Here is a 20,564-nt window from a genome sequence, read left to right on the forward strand (position 1 = left end):
TACTTACGTGTGGGTTTGTTCGGTTACCGGTTAATAATCGGAACTGAGTTGGATAGGTATCGGGGTTGCAAGTCCCAGAGCGGGGCTTGCAGAATTCTAATACTCCCGCTTCGGAGGTTGCAGGCCCGCTCCGGAGGTGACCGGAGGTTGTACGTCCGCTTCGGAGGCGCGTAAGGACGCTAGGGATTTGGTGCGTACGGTCAGGGACAGTACGGAGCGGATCCAGATATTGTCAGGGGATCTGGAGAGGATACTGTGACAGCGGGCCTGCAACCCCCAAAGCGGGAGTATTAGAATTCTGCAAGCCCCGCTCTGGGACTTGCAACCCCGATACCTATCCAACTCAGTTCCGATTATTAACCGGTAACCGAATGAACCCACACGTAAGTATATAGACCATTACTGGTAGAGTTCTGTTCGTTACACAACGTCTTGTACCTACTTAGATACCGTACGTAGTAATTGATTTAGACTCCTAGCGAGTCCTAAAGGGCCTACTCGTAGCATCTTCGTGACACTGACCTTGGGTGGTTGCAGCAAGTATTTGATGAAAACACCAAGCAGTCAGCTCAAAGAAAGTGGAGGCTTCTCATCATCAACGGCCACGGCAGCCACCTTAGCAGGGCTTTTCTAACTTATTGCCATCTACACAGGATCCTTGTGGCAACATTTCCTCCACACAGTACGCATACTTTGCAGCCGCTGGATGTGGTGCTGTTCAGGCCTCTATCAGCTGCATACTCCAAGAAGCTCACGCAATGCTTTCACAGCAGCAAAGGCTTAGTGCCTGTGAAGAAAGGCGACTTCTTCCCTCTGTTCTGGGATGCCTGGCTTGCCTTATTCACCAAAAAGCTCATACTCAAAGCCTTTGAGGCAGTGGGTATTCACCCACTCAATTGCAACAAGATCCTCCACAAATTCAAGCCCAAGAAGCCTGAGATTACAGAGGCTCCTATCACTCCTCTAACACAGCTAGAATGTGAGGTCACTGTAGGCAGGCAATCAGACACAGGATGGATTGGGGCCATCTGGGGCCAAATGGGATGAGATTAGACAAATCCTTGATGGCTTAGCCTCAAGGTTTGTGAGGAATATATACAGGTGGCCCGTGGGCCTCCGGTCCAGTCCCGGAGTACATCCAAGGGCTGGCCAGTACATGTAAGGGGAAATACCCGTGACATAGAAGGTGAAAATTGCCGTCAAATTATAGCCCAATTTGACCGTGTTGTGCAGGATAAGAGTGAGCCAGAAGCCAAAGCCCTGCGGCAGACAATTCACCACTTGGCTATCCAAAATGAATTACTTCATGACGAGAACAAGGGCTTAATTGAGGCTCTGAAGGTCAAGAAGAAGCAGAATAAGAAGAGCAAAGCACTTGATCTCAACAAGCATGACCTGAACTACTGGGGTGTGTTACGATCCTACGTCCTGCAATAGGATGGCAGAAGCAATAAGTAACCACCAACCAAACACGGAAGCCTGGGGGAAGGTGCAGCACAACAAGGCCGCCCGGCTGGCGCCTAATGGGTTCAGACAGACCCACATGACAAGCTCGTCAACAAGCAAGGTCACGTGAGCACTTGTCAACGAGCATGACGCAATGCTTGTCAACAAGCATGGTACGATGCTCGTCAACAAAGCGCAATCCATCTGGATAGGCCAGGACCAAATCCGCTTGTTGTAATGGGCTAGACCCATGTGGGCCCACCTATGGGTGTGGGCTAGGCTTAGAGCCTAGGAGCAGCGCAGTCATGCTTTTCCACCAGTAGAAATATCGACTATGCAAGATGAATCCTGTTGATTCAACTTGCATATGCCTTTTGGCATAGTTGGTGCATATAGTCGTGCATATTGTCTTTTGAACTCCACCCTTTACACTCGTCAATCAACTTTGTTATTAGAATCTGTTGGGGATCGTGAGTGATCAGTACGCTGTGGGAAGAATTGAAGGATTGAACTGAGGTTGTATCGTGTGAAGCTACGGACAGTATGTATAGGTGAGTAGCTGTAAACAGCGCTAGTGTGACGTGGCAGTCACTCTCATGGCAGGTGAGGTTCAAAAGGCAAGAGCGCCCTGAACCGTGACAGAATCTCATCAACCTTCAAGCTGGATAGTCTACTGTTTGCAGGCAGGTAGGTAGTCATTGTGTTGTATTGCAGGTGAGCAGACGCTCGATTATATGATCTAGGCTATCACGTGATGGCAATCGGTGGATCCTTCACCTGTACCTCCAACATCTACTCTATACTACTCATTGTTGTTCAAGTTGCTAAGGTGTTTCACTATACAACTTACCCCCTTATCATCAGGAGCCTTGCTTAGGTGATAAACCCTACTGTTCCAGAACCCGTACTCATCCCTGAGAACCAATTGAACCGTGCTAACAAGCTTTGCTTAAAGTGTGACTTCAACACTATGTGTGTTGCAGAGAGACATGCTGGTACTGCTATCCCTACAGCATAGCGTTCGGCAATTAAAAGGATTACCACAAACGATTGAGAATAGATTGCTTTTTTGGGAAAATCTATGATATTGTTACAATTTTTATCCACATACGACCATAGGACGTTGAAAACAAGGCTTCCCGTTCGCTCAGCCCTATTTAAGCAACGTACCGGCGGATTAGTAGTTAGGTGGGTGACCACTAGCGAATACCCGCTGTTGTATGTTTTTTTTTTTTGCACATGGTCTCTGTTCATTGTAGCACTGTGGAGAGCAGGAAAGGGAACGACAGTTTGCTCTTACAGTTAAGCTATCCTTCTGATTCATATTTCTTTCTCTTTGTCTAACCTTGTAGATTGCTGGCATTGCTGTTCTCTATTTTCTATCTTAAAAATTTCTACTACTCTAAGCTTTTACTATTATAGTAGAATCTGTTAAACATCGGGAAATCTTGAAAATAACTTTGCAGACTTATGAAGCTAGTCAAATACTATACCTTTGGTATTAGAAGCTTTCAAACATCTCTTACAGTTAGCAAATTATTAAAGAATTGAGAAATCCATAGTTCAGTAGGGTTCTCTCGAGTGCACTGACCCACAACGTGCAGCCAGGGCACAGACGCGGTTGCCGTCGGCCTTGCCAGCATACGCGCCCGTCAGCATACGCGCCGTGGAGCACCAGTGGGGCTTGTTTCAACGATGATACATGACATATCTTATGCCCGGTTCGCTCCCTCCCTTGGAAATTCCCAGGTTTTGAGGTGCCAAGCTATCTTCGATAACCGCACCCGATCCTAATTTCTTGCAACACACGCTTTCCACTGGAATATCAGCCTAGTCTGCCTCACAGATCTTTTGGCAAAGGGGCCTTATGTCGCTAGGCTTAAGACAAACAGAAGGGTTCGAACTGACTCCTGATGGGTATGTTGCATGTTTGTAACTTGCATTTCCTCCGTTGATCGATTTAGGCACTCACAGTCAAGCGTCAGGTTACTTGACGGAGATCAAGTCCTCCAAAACCGCGCTCAGTCAGCACATTCTCCGATATTGCTGGACTATTTGCGGATGTTTAGATTACAGATCATGGAGCAGCTGGCTTTCTGGCGGTCCTCAAGCGAGCCTCGTAAAGTCGCAATCTATCGAAATCGAGGGGTCGCGGCTGTTCACAGTCTACTACACCTAGTACCATTTGGCGGAGCGATCGTTCTCTTGATACTTTTCTGGACAAAGTACTGGGTGAGCGAAACAACGGACAATGCGTTGTCTCTCCAGTTTGTGGCCAAGTTGCATGAGCTCATGATGCAAGCATCTTTAGTGAACGTTTTGCTTTGCATCGTTCGCATTCAGGTAGTCGATGGCTACATACCGCTGGGTGCCCTGTCAGGCGCGATGCAAGCGACCCACCTCTCTTATCTGTGGTCCTTGGATTTTGTCTCAGCACTCAGCAGCCCGTCCTTTACTCTACGACGCAAAATTATGTTTGCGATATCGATATCATCATTGATGTTGATGACTGCCCTCGTAGGTCCATCGTCCGCAGTTTTGATGATACCGCGACCCAACTCGATGCATAAGTATGCCACCACGACTACGTACTTGAATGGAACAGAAAGCTCTATGTTTCCGTCACTTGTCAACTCATCACACAAGATTGAAATGTAAGATGTAACGGTGCATGCTCTATCCACATACTGACGCAAGGTAGCAAGTTTGACCGTTGGCTCAATTCAGAGTTACTGAGTGTCACAGATAACGGGGTAGATACAGAATACTACAACCAGATATGGAACGCGGACGAATTCGAGATCAACCCTCAAAGGATCTCACATTACTCTTTACACTACGTGAACGAGACCTCGATCTTCGCGAATCGATCAACTGCAACAATACCTACGAGGATGAGTGCAGACTTACTCTGGGAAGCTACATCGTTCAACGGGTCAGGATCCATGTGGAATCTGTCAAGGCCTCTGAATCCAAACATCACTCTACAAACATATCAGCCACTCGTACAGGTAGAGTGCGAAGTGTACCCTATCGACATGAACCAAACCGAATATGTTTACTATTGGTCAGATGATGGAGCCCGCAAAGAGCTCTCAAACTATCGCGACCTGTATGCGAGGATATTCAATGATACAGATCTGGACTACATTGATAATGACAATAGCGGCGCTTATCATGCTCGACCAATATGGTTACGATCGCCAGATCCAGGATCCTCGACATTAGTCGGTGCATTCTTTAGCATTGGTTGGCCAGAGAAGCTCTTCAGGGTTTGTACAATATCCTCGTACTGGCGCAAGACGGAAACGACTCTGGCGCCATCTGACAGAGGCGTACTGGTCCAGACGAATCACATCGAGGGCAGAGACAATATGTCACGAGAGCAACTTATTCCAATTACCATCGACCTGGACAACGTCACATCGGCCAATGTCGGGAACTTAACACGTGATCTGGCTAATCTAACCCTGTACCAACCTCCTGATGAGACATTTGTGGTAGCCAAGCGATACGAGAATCTACTATCCGTTGCATTCGCTGCGGCACTTGCAGAGATCCCACACTACTCCAGGCGCTGGGACAATAAAGATGAGGTTCAGGTCGACAAAGCATCTACGACCGCCTTCGACATCAGCGTGATTATCCGTGGGTACGGGTACGGCACAGCAGCCACATCTGCATATCTCTCGGTCGCGGTCATTACAGCATACTGCATTGTCACTCTCATCTACATCGCCTACATCCTAGCAACAGGCACATCATCAACAGCCTGGAACTCCGGTATCGAACTCGTGGCGCTCGCTTTACAATCAAGACGCCCTGACCACTTGAAACATATGTCAGCCGGAATCGACTCAATGCAGACATTTCGGGAAGGTGTTGGCATACGAGTCAATGAGCAAGACAAGCTTGAGCTGGTATTTGCACGTGATCGAGACATTGATACGCGGAAATTGAGAAAGATTGAGCGGAATAAAGCGTACTGAGCGTAGGCTTGCTACAAATGAGGCTGTGACAGTTGCTGCATGATTCGTGTCTGGAAGAATTAGATGTACACACTCATGCATTTATCCTGTGACGGTTTATGGAGTATGGAGGTTATGTGTACCACGTGCGTTGGTGCAGTGCTCCTGCTCTTGACTGCACAAGATATATGTCATGTAAACAGACCCTGATGACTGCCGTGTGAGAGGCAATCACAGAACAACACAGAACAACAGAATATACTGAGATTACTGCTTCGCGCGGTTACCCCTTGATTTACTGCTTTGCGCGGTTACACCTCCATTTATTGCAACTACCCCAACATATCCGGTAATGGGATAGTAAGGATAAACAGCCCGTTCAGCTACAGCTCATTGCCTTGACGATACACGCTATGCATGGCGTGCCTGCGCAGCAGTCGCATTCTGTACATCTCTCCTCCCGACAACAACGGAGTTGAGGACGATAAACTTTCGACTTAAAAGATGCTTCATTTAGGCTTGTCCGGTCGTCATCTTATCTGTCAAGAGCAGCGAGTACAAGGCTTCCTCAAAGAATCAGGTATGGACCATGCCTCTGTAATGGAAGGTGCTCTCTTCTAGCATTGTTCTCTTCAGTATAGGTATTGATGTTCCCAGATCGCTCAACAGCACCCACACCGGAAGAACGACCAGTATTGTCCAAGACTGAGCGGGAAAGACGGCCTACGAGATATCTACAGCCCTCGCTCCCTAAACCCCAAAGAGGACCCTTTAGTCACTATGCTATCCTCGCTCAGAAGCAGACTGGCCATACTAGTGAGCAGCAGACAAAGCAAGATCAGTACTCGAATGAGCCTAGATCAACAAACACTGGGTCTTTGGATACAGGTCTGTAGAGTAAAAACCAACAAGTAAACAAGCAACAAACCAGAGTTGCTTGATGTTAAGTCGCTACTACTGTGTTCTTCAGCTGCTAGAAGACCCAATCTCGTAAGCGCATGCCAAGGCCGACCCCGCTATGCTATTCTGCACACCAAGTGTCTATCAGGGCACGAAACCTCAACATGCGCTGTGTATCCTAGAGTGCATCTGAAGAGGAAGTACAGGCTTTCACAGGCCTAAATAACACTCAATGGACTAGCTTCCTTGTACGCGATTTGGCCTCCTTTCTTAACTGACGTGAACAGAACATCACCCAGGACAAGGCGCTCTCTTGCGTCGCAGCGCACCCGGGCTTACAGTGGAGCAAGCACAAAGCTAGTAGCAAGATAGATGTCTTCGTGAAAGTCAACGATGAGCTTGTAGAAGAAGGGATTCACCGCATCAATGATAGCGCCATCGACTGGAGGATGCATCAGGTCGTCCGCGACATCATCAGGAAAGAATCAACTAGCACAGGTATAGGATCCTGCACAGACTAAGAACATCAAGTTGACTATTGCACCAGTATCCAGGAACGAGACGCCTTCGTCGAGCACTTCTACAACCTGTCAACCAGGCAAGTCTTCAACTCCTCCACACAAGCCCTCTGCAGTTCTTCCTTCGCATAAGCTCTGCGACACAACCAGTCAACCCTACGAACCGTCAATTTCGCACAATTACGATCTCTTAAAAAAAAAAGTTTAACATGTACTTGACAGGGTTGAACAAAAGCAGCCTACAGAAGATGCCAATGTAATCCAGGCAGCACAACATCGTCCCCGAATCGTCTTTCATAGTCTCAGACCCACATCGGACGTTAAACCAATCAATCGTCTCCAAACTATCTCTGGTTTGAAGGGTACCACATGTTACTCTGGCATTCATGCGATCTGAAGTGTCAATGTACCGAATCAGGATGAATGACCGTTTTTCACACCGGTTGCTGAGGTCCGTCCAAAGTTTGCAGACGGCACGCAGATCCAAGTAGCTATTGGGGGTTGGGGAGACACAGATGGCTTCTCAAAAGCAGCAAAGACGAAAGAGAATCGCAAACTCTTTACTGAGAACGTCAAAGCCATGACCGATGCAACTGGTGCTGATGGTGGGTTACATGCAGTTGCAAACTCGTAGCATGGTTGACTTGAATAGGCGTTGACATCAACTCGGAGTACCCATGGTCAGTTGCTTCAAACAAGTCTTCGCCTTCTCTAACCGAAAGTCACAGGTAATGGCGAGGCCTACAAACAGCACTCAAATTCTGAGAAAGTGTGGGAGATCGACGCCTACTCTGAACTGCTTGCCGAAATCAGAGCAGCAATTGGGCCATCTAAGATCCTCTCTGCTGCAGTACCAGGATTGTACAGAGACTGCATACCCTTCGCGTGGTTTACGATACCAAAGATCTACGAGTCGATCGACTTTCTGAACGTCATGCCCTACGACCTCATGAATCGACGAAATGAAGTTACCGACCATCATAGCGGTCTGGATGGAACGACTGGTGCCCTGACGCACTATACGGATCCAGCCAGTTACGTTCGGTACTTAAATGTTGATCTTAGATTTTACATCAAGTAGCTCAGAACTGCAGGTAATGAAACATGCGATCGTGTGCCAGCACTCGGGTGTCGCACTGAGTTGATGGAAAACCCCATCACAGGCGCTGATCTCGGCAAGGCCGGAGTCTTCTTGTGGCATGATGAAGTACCTCCTGAGCCAGCAGAGTCGTTTGCAAGAGCCGTGAAGTATGGCGTGGATGGCATGACCGGAGGGCCGTTCAAGGGACACTACTACATAGACAAGGAGGAGCGAATATTCTGATCTTTGGATGCGCCAGACAGAATCGGCAAAAGGCTTGGGAAACTCTTTGACTTTTTTCAATCATGGAGGATAGCAAACCTCGGCGATCTTGGTGATGTGTTTGCGTGGGGGCTAGGAGAAGATGCGCCGCATTTGAGGGCTGTGAATGAAGCGTTGAAGAAGTGGGGTGATAGTCAATATGAGCATAGAGAGCTGTGAAAACCTGTCAGATGGGAAGTGGTTATGTTGATGATCGTAGCTTGCCACTGACCAGCGCGGATAGATCATGAACTCCGTAGGGAAGTCACGGAGTTGGCACGCGCTAGCGTTCGAACAGGAAAGGTGTGAAATACGACTGCCTACAGTAGCTGCTCCTCTTCGTGACTTCTCTACTTTCCATTCTGTGCGAAAATACCCCTCAAAACTAATGAAAATAGTCGAAAGCAGGTCATGGGATCACAAACTCCAGAGGATCAGCGCCGAAGTCCAGATGGTGTGTATCATTCAAACGCGTCGAGCGAGCTGAGCTCACCGAACATGTAGAATCATCGGCGGGCGCTGCAATTACTACCACCAACCCTCCCAAACCAGCCGCAGCGAGTGGACTGCTTCAAGGTGTACTAGAAGGACAGGATGAAGATGGCAAGGACGACGATGATAACAAAGACAGAACTGACCTGAAGCTCAACGGTGTGGCCACGAACGGTAAGCTCGCTGTGGGTCTGCGTGACTTTAGAACTGACTTTCGAAGGCCAGAAGAAGAAGAGGAAGAGAAACAAGAAGAAGAAGGCACCTGCTGCTCAGCAGACAAGCCCTCCACGTGTCACGCTTGAAGACATCTTCAGAAAACAGCCATACCCAGAAGGCCAGATTATGGACTACATTGACCGAAACGAGAACCTCCAGCGCACGGCCGATGAGGAACTTCGCCACTTGGCTGTTGTGGACAACATGGACGATCAGTTCCTCAACGACTACCGCAAAGCCGCCGAAGTCCATCGTCAAGTCCGTCAGTACGTGCAAACCATCGCGAAACCTGGAATCACCATGAGCCAGCTCGCCGACGAGATCGAAGACGGTGTACGTGCCCTAGTCGATCACCAAGCTATTGAGACTGGAGATGCTCTCAAAGCTGGTATGGGATTCCCGACTGGACTATGCTTGAACAACGTCGCTGCTCATTGGACACCCAATCCTGGTGTCAAAGACGTTGTACTTCAGTACGACGATGTGCTGAGTGTGGATTTCGGTGTACATGTTAATGGCAGGATCGTTGACAGCGCGTTCACTATCGCTCACAATCCCATCTATGACAACCTGCTCGAAGGAGTTAAGGCTGCTACCAATACCGGGTTGAAGGTGGAATACTCTTGCCCAGTGCCTTGATACAAGCTAGAAAGCTAACTTCTAGTCCAGGAAGCCGGCATCGACGCACGCATGGACCATATCAGCGCCTGCATTCAAGAAGTCATGGAAAGCTACGAAGTTACTTTGAATGGCAAAACCATTCCCATAAAAGCCATCAACAACATCACCGGCCATAACATCCTTCGCTACAAAATCCACGGCGAAAAGCAAGTCCCCTTCGTTAGAACTCGAACAAACCAGCGCATGGAAGAAGGCGACGTCTTCGCAATCGAGACCTTTGGCAGCACCGGCCGCGGCTCCATCAGAGACGACGTGGGCGTCTACGGCTACGGACGTAACGAGAGCAGCAGCGCTCGCGGCTTGCACCATGCATCTGCGAAGAACCTCCTGAAGTTGATAGGAGAGAATTTCGGGACTTTGGTATTTTCGCGCAGGTACCTTGAGCGTCTGGGTGCGAAGAACTATCATCTGGGGATGAAGACGCTGGTTGCAGCTGGGATTGTGGACCAGTATGGACCGCTGGTTGATGTGCCGGGGAGTTATGTGGCGCAATTTGAACATGTGAGTATGGCCTCCAAGTGGAGAGATGCATTGTTGACTGTGAGTAGACTGTTCTACTGAGGCCTAATTCCAAGGAGGTCATCTCGCGCGGAGATGACTACTGAGGATAAATTACAGATCTAGAGACAAGGAGAGGAGGTAATATCACTTTTCATCGTGTGCGGAATTCAACAACCGCACAGAATACCTTGTTATGGCATTCAACAGGCCTCGTTTTACGCTTGTGGCACATTGTGGCCGGCTTCAACAGCTCAAAGCAGTTCAACGTCCTTGATATCCTTCTGTCTTTCGATCATGATCGAATATGCGATGCGATGATTTCCAAATCCAACTTTCCTACACACATCGTACACTGTGGGAGAGAGTCAACAACTGTCATGGGCTATCATCCATACGCTAGTTCAGCTCGCATGTTCCTAGCTTAGCTAATATCTACAAATATGCCTCGTCGCCTACAGCAAGCATACCGAGACCTCGGCGAGGTGGCTCGATGCATGGTACAACATGGACACCAGGCGCTACTAGGCAATGCACTTTGCCCCGCTGGTGCACACCATCAAGCATTTGCAGATTCACGCCTGGCGAGGCAAAGGACAAGACTTTGTAGCGTCTAGTCTACTTTCTCAGCCTTTGAATTGTCCCAAGCTTCGAGCCATCTCGCTGAAGCATCGCTAAACTTACTGTGGGTGACAGCGAAATGCAGAGGTCAGCTCCGCCTCTCCATTTCTTTCAGAATCGAGCTTTTGAAGCGCCGTCTTTCCATTAAGGCATGGTAGGTAAGTCTCCAACGTAAGCTGCGCGTCCACGGTGCTCCTTTACTTCTCTGCTGGCTCCAGACCATGACCTGCTGACCCCTTCCCGCTCAGTTATCAAGGTCATACAACAAACACCCTCCCGTCCTGAAGTTATACACAAACGCCTTCCCATCTCCCACACCACTACCCTTCCCACCTTCTTCACCCTTGACCTCTCGCCACTTCGCCCTGTAACCCAACAGCAAATCATGCAGCTCCTGCAGATACTTCCGCTCTACAATCGGCAACTTTTGTATCGCCTGGCGCCAGGTGTCCGGATCACTTAGTCTCGTCTCTCTGATTGAGTTCATGACTTCCTCTTTGGTTTCGATAGCTGCGATGGGAGCGTCCTGGAAGGAGTCGAGGAGTTCGTGGGACCGGGATTGTGCGGCTTCGACGATGGACCATTTGTTGCTTTTTTTGGAGCGGTGGTGGGAGATGAGGACATCGACGTTTGCGCGGGTGGAAGTAGAAGATGAAGAGGAGGGTGTGGGTGCGGCTTTAGTGAGTCGTTGAGCAGCGCTGCCTTCGCGAGATTCGCGGTCGCGGAGTTCGTTGCGGAGGTAGTTAAGCAGGTCAGCAGAGCGCAGGTCGGTGTCTTCCTTCTTCGAGATGGACTTGACTTTCAGGTCAGGTTTGTCTGGCGCCACGCCGTGTTTGATGATGATGACCCAGCTGTGGCGGTCGTCACGGTAGTGGCGGAGGATGTCTTCGATGTTGTGTGCGTCGACAGAAAGCTCGGCGGTATAGCCATGTGCAATAAGGTCGGATACCATTTTCACGCCGGATGAGCGAAGGACAGTTGGATCGAAACTGGCGACGAGGCAATCGCAGCGGCGTGGCATCCAAGAGACTGCTGGGGTATCTTCTTCTACGTGTTTCTTGAGGAAGGCTGATTTCTCGGGTTTCTTCAGGTAGCGCGTCATTGAGTTGACCAGCCTATCCCACCCCAGGTTTACGCCAACCGCATGATAGCCGGTACCAGTTTGATTGTGCCCAGGTCCTCTAGGTCGGTACTCTTCAATGAGCTTGTCGTAGCGACCGCCCGCGGCGAGAACCAAACGCTGCTTGGTATCGAATAGACATTGGAAGAGGATCCCACCGGAGTAGAACTTCTCGTTGAAGCTACTAAGCGCGCTGAGGTACACTTTCCGCTTCACGTTCCACAGCTTCATGTAGTTGACAACCGAGCTGAGATGAGCGAAGATAGCATGTGTTCGGTCGTGATATTTGGTGCCTTCAAAGATACGTCGCAACTTTGAGAAGGCCTTCTCGGGTGTATCCCTCCAATCGAAACGAGCAAGATCATCCAGCGACGTAGATGATATGCCAATGTCGGAGGAACGCAGATCGTTGCGAATTGTTTGCCAATTGTTCTTGCCAATGTTCAACTTGCTAAGGACAGCCTTCACTGCCGGCCGCTGAGGTACGCTGATTCTGCAGAAGTCCATGACGATTTCCAGCAAGTTGGAATGGTTGACATGAAAGCACATCTGAGTCGACCGCAAAGAAGGGAACTCATCGATAATCTCATCCACCACCTTCAAGACTTGCGCTTCTTTCAAGGCCAAGTCAAGGGTATCGTACGACAGAATGTCGAAATCAGCCTCGCCACTGCTTATTGGTGCACCACCGGTGTAGGTATCTCGATACACTTGACCGATAGTGAAAGTCTTCTCGAGGAATGGGGCGCCCCTGCCAATGCTACGAGCGTGGGGTAAGGTAAAGTCGTAAGGTAGCTGCACCAGCGTACCCGAGGGGTCGAAGAGCTTCACGACGTTGTTGTCCGCATAATGATCGGACCACGGCAGCAGTAGTTGACGCTGAACTTCAACAGCACCGTGGCTTCTGAACACCATCGCCAGCCGATCTTTGACAAGGTTCTGAAGAAGAACATCGTTCGTTTTGATGGTTTGTGCAGTAACACCCATGTCCCAGGTGTAATCTTTTGCCTGAGTGTCAGGCTTCTGTGAGAACAAGGCATTCATCATCTTCGCGTAGTGGGGTGAGTTGCGATCCGACAGAGCTTTCAGGGCCTCCTTGACAGCTTCATCTTCGATCTGCACGGGGACCTTGCCGGTTCTCAGTAGCTCAGTACAGCTAGGGCGCTCAGACGGTCGATGGCTGATCAATGACATGATGATACTGCCTTGTAACGATTTTTGAGGCGTCTCAAACTCGGAGGGGAGGGCGTGCTTGCGCTCGCGCAGTACGCGGATCTCCTTGTCTCGCTCCATGGCGGTGCCTAATGGATAGCACATTTCGAAGAAAATGATACCCATCGAGTACATGTCCACTTTGTCGTTGTAGTTGCCCGCGACCGTAGAGCTTAGCTCCGGAGCCACGTAGAGCGCGGTACCGACGCTGCGTGTCATGTCGCCACCACCATCCTGGTTACCATTGGATATTTTGCTGTCAGGCTTCTGGTACTGGCCGCTCGTAGCCAACCCAAAGTCACCAATCTTAGGTACCTTGGCCATGTCAATGAAAATATTGTCTGGCTTGAGGTCGCGATGGATAATACCATGGCCGTGGATGTGGGCGAGCCCTTCCAGAATCTGACGAAAAAGTCTCCAGTATTCTTCTGGATCCTCGTAAAGTCCTCTGCGAATGAGATCGCGAAGGGTTTGCTTTTCACAGAACTCCATCTGAATGTATAGAATAGATCTGGTTAACCGACTCGCGAATGTGCCTGATGCGGTCCGCCTCCTGACCATAGGCGAACGAGGGCCAGCACTTGCAGTACCTGTTCCGTCTTCTGCATTAACGTTAGTTGGATAGGATGCTAGGAAGACTATAGCAACGTACCAGAATCTGACCCAAAGACAACTGCTCCATCGTCATCTTCGTCTGACCCGACCTCAGAGCCAAACTCGATCTTGTACCCATTGGAGCTGATGAAGTCTAGTCCTGTACTTCGGCTATAGGTGACGCTGTGTGTTTCACCAGGTGAAATGTTGGAGTCAGATTCAGAGTCGTCCGAGACAAATGCTGAATCGTCATCAGACACGTCTGAACTGCCACCAACGTCTTCCTCAGGCCATGCTGTGTAGTAGCGAACAACGCAGGGGTGATTGAGTCGTGACAGCAGCATGACCTCCGACAGAACTTCCGTCAACGCAGACGCAGACTTCTGTTTGATTTTCTTGATCGCGTAGATGCGGCCATCGACTTTGTTGCGTGCCTTGACAACTTCACCATATCCACCCTTGCCCAGGCGTCCTTGCTCGACCCAGTCCTCTGCGTAACGGGAGTAGGATGGCCCGACGCCAGCGGAGGACTCCCTGCGAAGCCTATAATGACCCAAAGATGAGGATGAATGTCGAGAGCGCATTGGTGTCGGGGGTCGTTCGTATACGGGTACGTCATTCCGCAGGAATTCGCACGGTATGAGATCGAATGCCGAGGGTCGCTTCCGCGGGTCGGGTTTGAAGAACTTCCGCATCATCTCTTGGAGAGGCTCGGAGCAGCCGAGAGCGTCTGACAGATCCTTAGGCGAGTTGTACTTGTGGCGTACGTCCAGACCAAAGAGCATCTGGAGAAAGACCACCCCAAGATCCCAGATGTCGGTCTTTCTTGTTCGTTTAGCATCTTGCCCAAGCTCAGCAGGAACCCAGAAAGCAGACCATGAGGACGTAAAGGCACGTTCGCCTCGGTACAGATCTCGTAGATTGTGTAAGCTTTCCTGAAATGCGGCGTCTGCCAATTTGACAGAGACGTTTCCATCAGATGACTTGGTAAGAAGGATGTTGTGCGGGAACACTCGCTTGTGCACGATGCCATTGCGATGAAGGAAATCAAGTGCTTCCAAAAGTTCGATTGTCCAGGACCGGACTTTTGAGACTGGAACTTGACCGTCGTCTTCAATCTTTTCGCCCACGGATCCTTTGTTGGCATGCTCCATGAGTATGTTGATCTCCCAGCCAGATTCAGGTAGATGCTCGATCTTGAAGTCGAACACACTCAAGACAGCAGATTGCCGTAGACGCTTGATCTCTTCCATTTCTGCCTCAAACTCCATGATCGCTCTTTTCAACTGTGGCATCGCCGCGGCGTCCTTGGCGCCGATGCAAATACGCTTGAGGACTAGTGTGACGTTTGCTGTGTTGCCAACCGGCTTGACCAGGAGCTCCTCGGTCACGGGCCCCTTGCGAAAGGGCAGCATACCTTCAACAGCGCTGCATTCGACGATAGCATCGTCCAACTGCAACGAGATGACTCTGTCGAAAGACACGTAGTTGGCACTGTTAGCCGTCTGGAAGTACGACGTTGGTGTAATGACCGATGTCCTGTTGCTCTTGCGCTTCGCCATGAGATCCTTGCGCCTCATCTCATCGCTGACCATCTGCTGCAGCATGCGCTCTTCCTCCGCCTTGGCTTCGTCACGCTTCTTCTGCAGGTCCGCTTCCTGCTGTTTTGCAAGCTCGACGGCTGCAGCCTCTTGTACGGCACGCTCGGCGCCCAGATTTTCAAAAGTGCCGTCAGTCTCTCGAACGGCGACTTCATCCTCGAGCGCATCCTGAATCTCGGTGGCAATCTCGTGGAGCATAACCTCCCCGGTCAACTCAGCCGGTTTGGTCTTCAGGATGTGCTGGAGTCTTTCCTGCGTGCGTTTCCGGAGCTTGGCTGTGCCTTCCAGGCTGAGCGCTGGGAGGGTTTTGGGGTAGGTTGCTGTGAGATTGGCACTCAACACCACAAGTATGGCCTCATTGGAGAAAGATTTCAGCTTTAGTCGTATTTCACGATCTGTAGATTTGCCCCATGCTTTTTTAGGTTCTGACTCTTCGTAGTCGTCCATGAAAATGGCCTTCAGAACCTCTCGTTCATCTTCCTGTGCTGCCTCATAGGTCTCTGAGGGTTGGGAGACGAGCAAAGGGCGCATGGACAACGTCTCCTGAGTCTGACCTGTTGGGGCTGTGCCATTGGAACCATTTGGGGAGAATACATTCTGCTGCTTTTTATTTCGCGGTGTCCTGTGCGGTGCCATGTTGGGCTGTCTCGTGGCTGGTTGAAAGTGCCGTCATAAAGAGGGGACGGAGAGAGGAGCAGCCGAAGCCGCTGCCCTTTACACTGCAGACATATCGGACTTGTGCGTTGTTGGTGGGTGAAGGTCGAGATATGACGAAGTGAAGACTTCGCGGCCAGCACATGCGGAAGTAGCGGTGGGGTCGCCAGGCTAAGCGCCTAGCGCCCGGACCGCGCCTTCCTGGACCCATGGGAGAGCTGTTGTTTGCGAGCACAAACAAGAGCCAGCGTCGTGCCTTCTCCACGTATACCCCGCCCAGACGACCCTCGACCGGCGCCATCTTATGGAAGCACTCGCAGTCTTCCTCCACCCTGCGGTTGGCGCGTCCCGATAACGACTCGAGTTCTCCACGCTCTTTACCGGCGAGTAAACAAACGAACAAACAAACCCGCGACAACCGCACGCACAACCGCACGCACAACCGCACACACATCCGCACACACAACCGCACACACAACTGCACGCACAGCCGCACACATAACCGCACGCGCACCCTTCACTGTCATTGCCAGGCCGCCGCGACGGAATCAACACCATGTTTTCCTGGATCACGGGCCCGCGCATCACCAACGTGATCGAAGACCTCCAAGCAGGTATGCGTCATTGTACTGTCCACGGCCCTGCGCAACCCTAACAACCAGACAGAGCCCGCGTACGAGTCCACGTTCATCGATCCTCCCGAGACGCCGGCCCACCAGTTTGCGGTCAAGGCATTCAAGCACGCAATCTTTGGCACCCCCGCGCCTGAAGACCTCAACAATGCGACGAGGAAGTTCGAGACCAGGGCCAATATGGCTGCAGTGAACGCGAAGTTCACGGAGCTGCCTGCGCCCAAAGACGATGGCTTGTCACAGTCGCCTGCGAAACGAGCCGGCGGCATCCTCATGACTCCAGGGACGGCGAGTAAGGGGAGGAAGACCGTGTCGTTTGGGTCACAAATAGAGGACAACGAGGGGAAGAGAAGCGGCATCAACAGGAGCGGCATCCCGAATGACTGCCCCGGGAGGTTCCCCAGCCCGTGGACACCCGGTACCGAGCTGCGGTTGGACCCCGCGAGCGACATGAGGCCCCGTACAAAGCTCACTGAAGCCTTGCTCGATGCGCGCACCACTACACAACCGAAATCCGGACAGAGACCCAAGGCGAGAGACGACAGCGACATCACGATGGACCTAGGTGCACCACGCTCGGACTCTGGCAAGTATTGGAAGGAGCAGTACGAGAGTTACGCTGAGCGAAGCGAGAGGGAGATGAAGAAGGTCGTTGCGAAACAGCAACTTGCTAAGAAGTTCGCCATGAAGAAAGACAACGAGGTCACAGAGCTGGCTACGAAGCTCGAGCAGGAGCGGAAGCGGTTCAGGTCACGGGAGCGAGAGCTGGAGCTGCAGACCAAGGACTACCAGGAAAGGCTGCGTCAAGCTATGGCTGAGAACACGTCGACGAGCATGGAGAATGCGGCCTTGAAGTTGCGCATAGCCACTCTGGAGAAGACAGCGGCAACGGCGACAAGCGCGCAAGCGAAACCCGAGATTTCAATCTACGAAGACACAAGCAAGGAGGCGATACGGCTACGGAAGGAGTCAGAAGCTGCGGCTGAAGCATCGTTCGCACCTTCGCTCAGCGTGGCATCGTCTGGTAAAGAAAACAACTCCCCGCCAAAGTCAAGACGCACCCGCCGTCAAACGCTGCCAAACACCGCGAACCGCCACGATGCTCCGTCGAGATTAGGAAAGGCCGAAGGCGAGGCGTCGGTCGTTCTTGCAAAGTCTCCTGCGATGCCTATCGAGTCCACGAAGCCATCACTAGAGCCTCCTCAGTCAACACGTCCTTCGAGGTCACCGCTCAGCATTCGCAGAGCCAGTCCATCAAAAGAGAATGTCGGTCTCTCATCACCGGTCCCAATCCTCCCCTCAAGTCCACTACCCATGCCGTCACCAGATCTGCCGGACACATGGATGAACATGGATGAAAGCTCGATACCGCAACTAGACAAAAGGACGATGCCAACAGCGGGATCGCCGTACATGAACCCAGCATGGAACCCGCCGGCTAAGAAACATCGTGTGTCGAAGTCGGTGTCACAGACCACAAAGTCAGAATCACAATCCATCCGCCGGCAGATGGAGAAGGTAGACGCGAAAATGGGGACGAAGGCTCAGAGCCACGGTTCAGATAAGCCAGCGCTGGAGTTGGAGGCGCGACTTGCTGCGCTGTCTTCCAAGCCAACTAAGAAGCAGGATATGGAGAAGTCCAAGACCGAATCAGCCAAACAATCACCGACTGACCCCAAGTTCGATCTCTCAAAGATCACATCTCACCACGCGGAAGGATCGACAAAGGTCAAGCACGATAGGGCTGAGATGTTGCCGGTCGACCGGAAGGCTGAAGCGAGGAGGCGCCTTGAGGAGAGGAAGAAGCTGAAGAAAGCTGCGCCTGCATGATCTGGCCACGAGCTATCAAGCTTGCGTGTCTAGGCGTTTGGTTGCGTTTGTTGGGCGTTGTGTCACTGCTGGATGGCAGGTTCTTGGTTCATTGATTTTCGAGCATTGATATTGGAGTACTGGATGATACCATGCTGTTACGATCGATCGATCAACGAATGCACTATTCTTCACACACCACGCAGCACTTGCCCACGTGCCTTGCCCACGTGCCTTGCCCACGTGCCTTGCCCACAAATGCCAACCAACAATATCGTGGATGCAGGACTCAAGGGGTATCATATATATCATATCAACTTCTCACCTTCTCCCATCATCACCCACCCGCCACGCCACACCTAGAACTCCAACTCCTCAACCTCCATCCCACACTCCGTACAACTCTTCCTCGTCATCCCCGTCTCCGGATGCAACACCCCTCTCCCCCACTCATGCTCATGCTTATCATACCGTCCCTTGATCTTCTGCCCAAACTCCGCCTCCCCCTGCCCTAACCTCGCTCTCTTGTACGCTTCCACCCGCGTCCTCCGCTTCAAATCCTCGAGCTTATTCTTGAACTTCTTCTCCTTGCGCTGCTTCGACACTATCGTGCGCTTCCCGTACTCTTCGTCCAGCGCCTCCGCAGATCCCCACTTTTTGGGACTGAAGGCGTACGCTTCGACTTGGAGGCGCAGGAAGAGCTGCATGTTGTGGAACGAGGTTTTGTGCGGGTTTGGGCGCTCGAGATGTGGGAGGAGATCTTCGTCGGCGAGTTCGGGGTTGGTGAGGAGATAGTCGTCGCGCGCTTCCGTCTTGGTGAGCAAGCTGTACTTGTCTGGATACAACTCTTTGCAGCGCGAGCATACGCTGACATGGAAGGTGTCGGCCCATTTCCAATCTATCTCCAGACTATTGCATTCGCGGCATTTGCCCGCAACGTCCTTTTTGCCGTCGCCGTATTTGCCTTTGTATGTCCCTGCTTCCATCTCCGCGTTCTCGGCGGCTTCGACGAGTGCGGCTTCCTCGTCTTCTGCTTCGTCTTTGCCGTTGACGGCGTTCAGGATTGAGATTCCGGGTTCGTAGGGGCCGGCGCGGGCTTCTCGTAGCTTCTTGCGGACTTGCTCGCGCTCCCATTCAGCAAGCGTCATGCCCTCGGGTTTCTGCTCTTCGCGGCCCTTGCCCGTCCACATCGCGCGGTTGTGCGGGTCGTCGGTTGTGCTGAGGAAACCGCCTTTTGTGTCGGTCATGGTGCTGAAGTCGTAATCGATGAAGTCGGAGCGCTTAATGTCCTTGCTCTTGCTTTGGTGGATGTACGAGTTCGAGGGCGGCTGGGTGAAGCCCCCGGATGTTTGTGCGGAGCTGGCATTGCGGGATTGTGTGGGTGTGATCGACGAGGTTATCGACGAGTATGTGCGTTTCGTGCCGGCGACGGGCGCGGGAGAGGGTCGGGATGCTTGGGCTTGCTGTGCTTGTGCTTTTGCTCGGAGTCGAGCTTCTTCCTGTGACTTGTGAGCACACGATCTTAGCATCTGCATCTGGAATCTCACTATTCGCCTGATCTGCTCTGGAGTTGGGGGATTTGGCGGCAGCTTGCCCGCTGAGCGAGTGGCTCGCGGTGGCGTTGCTGGTCTGTCAGCCATTGGTACTAAGCTGTGGATTTGACAGGAGGACAATGAGCTAAGCGTCTTCAACGAGGAACGACGCGAGTAGCGTTGTTGGCAAAGGTTCGGCACTCGCAGTGGCGGCTATCACAATGTCGAAGCCGCGGTCGAGACCCTTGTTCCTAGACGATCGCGCTAAGAATTCACCGCTACGTCATTCCGCGACCTTGCAAATCGCATCCCACAATGCGCCAAACGTCGCAAATGCAGCAAAGAGATGTTGGAAGAAAAGCAAGTGTGGCAGCATAGCAATATCTCTTCCGAGTCAAAAGGGCGTTCAGCTGTCAGCCTACAAGCGCTCCGCCCTTACAAATCCACACGATGACTCTTTCCTGTGGCTGTACCCTTCACAACGCTCCCAACGGACCAGACTAGCCTCGTGAAAGAATCCACGGTTCGTCATAGACAAAGACAGGTACTTGCAATAAGTAGCGTCTTCCGCTCGTTTCAAAGCCTCAAACCCAAGTCTCCAGTTTGCCGTCACAGAATGTCGAACGCGCCAACACGTGCGCACGTGGCCAGCCCTACAACCCTAAACCCTGCTGTTGCCGATCATCCCGGAAACATCCCTGCACCAGAATACACCAGCAACGACACGA

The 20,564-nt window shown here is 51.5% G+C and overlaps 7 protein-coding genes across 7 annotated transcripts; 5 read left to right on the forward strand and 2 right to left on the reverse strand.

Moving 5' to 3' along the window:
* The first annotated feature begins 3,191 nt into the window (after positions 1-3,191).
* On the forward strand, positions 3,192-5,673 carry BU25DRAFT_408262 (uncharacterized protein). The gene is made up of 3 exons (XM_033705769.1): positions 3,192-3,363; positions 3,411-4,100; positions 4,148-5,673. Exons 1-3 carry the CDS (start codon positions 3,314-3,316, stop codon positions 5,433-5,435), a joined length of 2,028 nt encoding a protein of 675 aa, XP_033564489.1. The 5' UTR covers positions 3,192-3,313; the 3' UTR covers positions 5,436-5,673.
* A 245-nt stretch (positions 5,674-5,918) lies between these two features.
* On the forward strand, positions 5,919-7,107 carry BU25DRAFT_446552 (uncharacterized protein; the record flags this gene model as incomplete). The annotated part of the gene is made up of 6 exons (XM_033709493.1): positions 5,919-5,994; positions 6,072-6,302; positions 6,385-6,404; positions 6,497-6,562; positions 6,602-6,812; positions 6,862-7,107. 6 exons carry the CDS (start codon positions 5,919-5,921, stop codon positions 7,038-7,040), a joined length of 783 nt encoding a protein of 260 aa, XP_033564490.1. The 3' UTR covers positions 7,041-7,107.
* A 305-nt stretch (positions 7,108-7,412) lies between these two features.
* BU25DRAFT_419312 (glycoside hydrolase family 18 protein) lies at positions 7,413-8,156 on the forward strand (the record flags this gene model as incomplete). Its single annotated transcript, XM_033707929.1, has 3 exons — positions 7,413-7,437; positions 7,561-7,876; positions 7,919-8,156. The coding sequence occupies 3 exons, from the start codon at positions 7,413-7,415 to the stop codon at positions 8,154-8,156; spliced, it is 579 nt and encodes a 192-aa protein (XP_033564491.1).
* A 406-nt stretch (positions 8,157-8,562) lies between these two features.
* Positions 8,563-10,570, forward strand: BU25DRAFT_362393 (methionine aminopeptidase 2-like protein). The gene is made up of 5 exons (XM_033703729.1): positions 8,563-8,628; positions 8,679-8,840; positions 8,887-9,494; positions 9,552-10,064; positions 10,112-10,570. The coding sequence occupies exons 1-5, from the start codon at positions 8,586-8,588 to the stop codon at positions 10,166-10,168; spliced, it is 1,383 nt and encodes a 460-aa protein (XP_033564492.1). The 5' UTR covers positions 8,563-8,585; the 3' UTR covers positions 10,169-10,570.
* On the reverse strand, positions 10,571-15,974 carry BU25DRAFT_387390 (kinase-like protein). Its single transcript, XM_033704435.1, has 2 exons — positions 13,667-15,974; positions 10,571-13,616 (listed from the first exon to the last, which is right to left on the reverse strand). Exons 1-2 carry the CDS (start codon positions 15,843-15,845, stop codon positions 10,927-10,929), a joined length of 4,869 nt encoding a protein of 1,622 aa, XP_033564493.1. The 5' UTR covers positions 15,846-15,974; the 3' UTR covers positions 10,571-10,926.
* Positions 15,975-16,419: 445 nt separating this feature from the next.
* On the forward strand, positions 16,420-18,325 carry BU25DRAFT_335100 (uncharacterized protein; the record flags this gene model as incomplete). Its single annotated transcript, XM_033702571.1, has 2 exons — positions 16,420-16,477; positions 16,530-18,325. 2 exons carry the CDS (start codon positions 16,420-16,422, stop codon positions 18,323-18,325), a joined length of 1,854 nt encoding a protein of 617 aa, XP_033564494.1.
* A 169-nt stretch (positions 18,326-18,494) lies between these two features.
* On the reverse strand, positions 18,495-20,198 carry BU25DRAFT_255753 (DNA repair protein-like protein rad14). Its single transcript, XM_033701662.1, has 2 exons — positions 19,852-20,198; positions 18,495-19,803 (listed from the first exon to the last, which is right to left on the reverse strand). Exons 1-2 carry the CDS (start codon positions 19,942-19,944, stop codon positions 18,664-18,666), a joined length of 1,233 nt encoding a protein of 410 aa, XP_033564495.1. The 5' UTR covers positions 19,945-20,198; the 3' UTR covers positions 18,495-18,663.
* Between the last annotated feature and the right edge of the window lie 366 nt (positions 20,199-20,564).

The sequence above is a fragment of the Macroventuria anomochaeta genome (assembly GCF_010093625.1).
Source record: "Macroventuria anomochaeta strain CBS 525.71 unplaced genomic scaffold BU25scaffold_7, whole genome shotgun sequence".
Taxonomy (NCBI): domain Eukaryota; kingdom Fungi; phylum Ascomycota; class Dothideomycetes; order Pleosporales; family Didymellaceae; genus Macroventuria; species Macroventuria anomochaeta.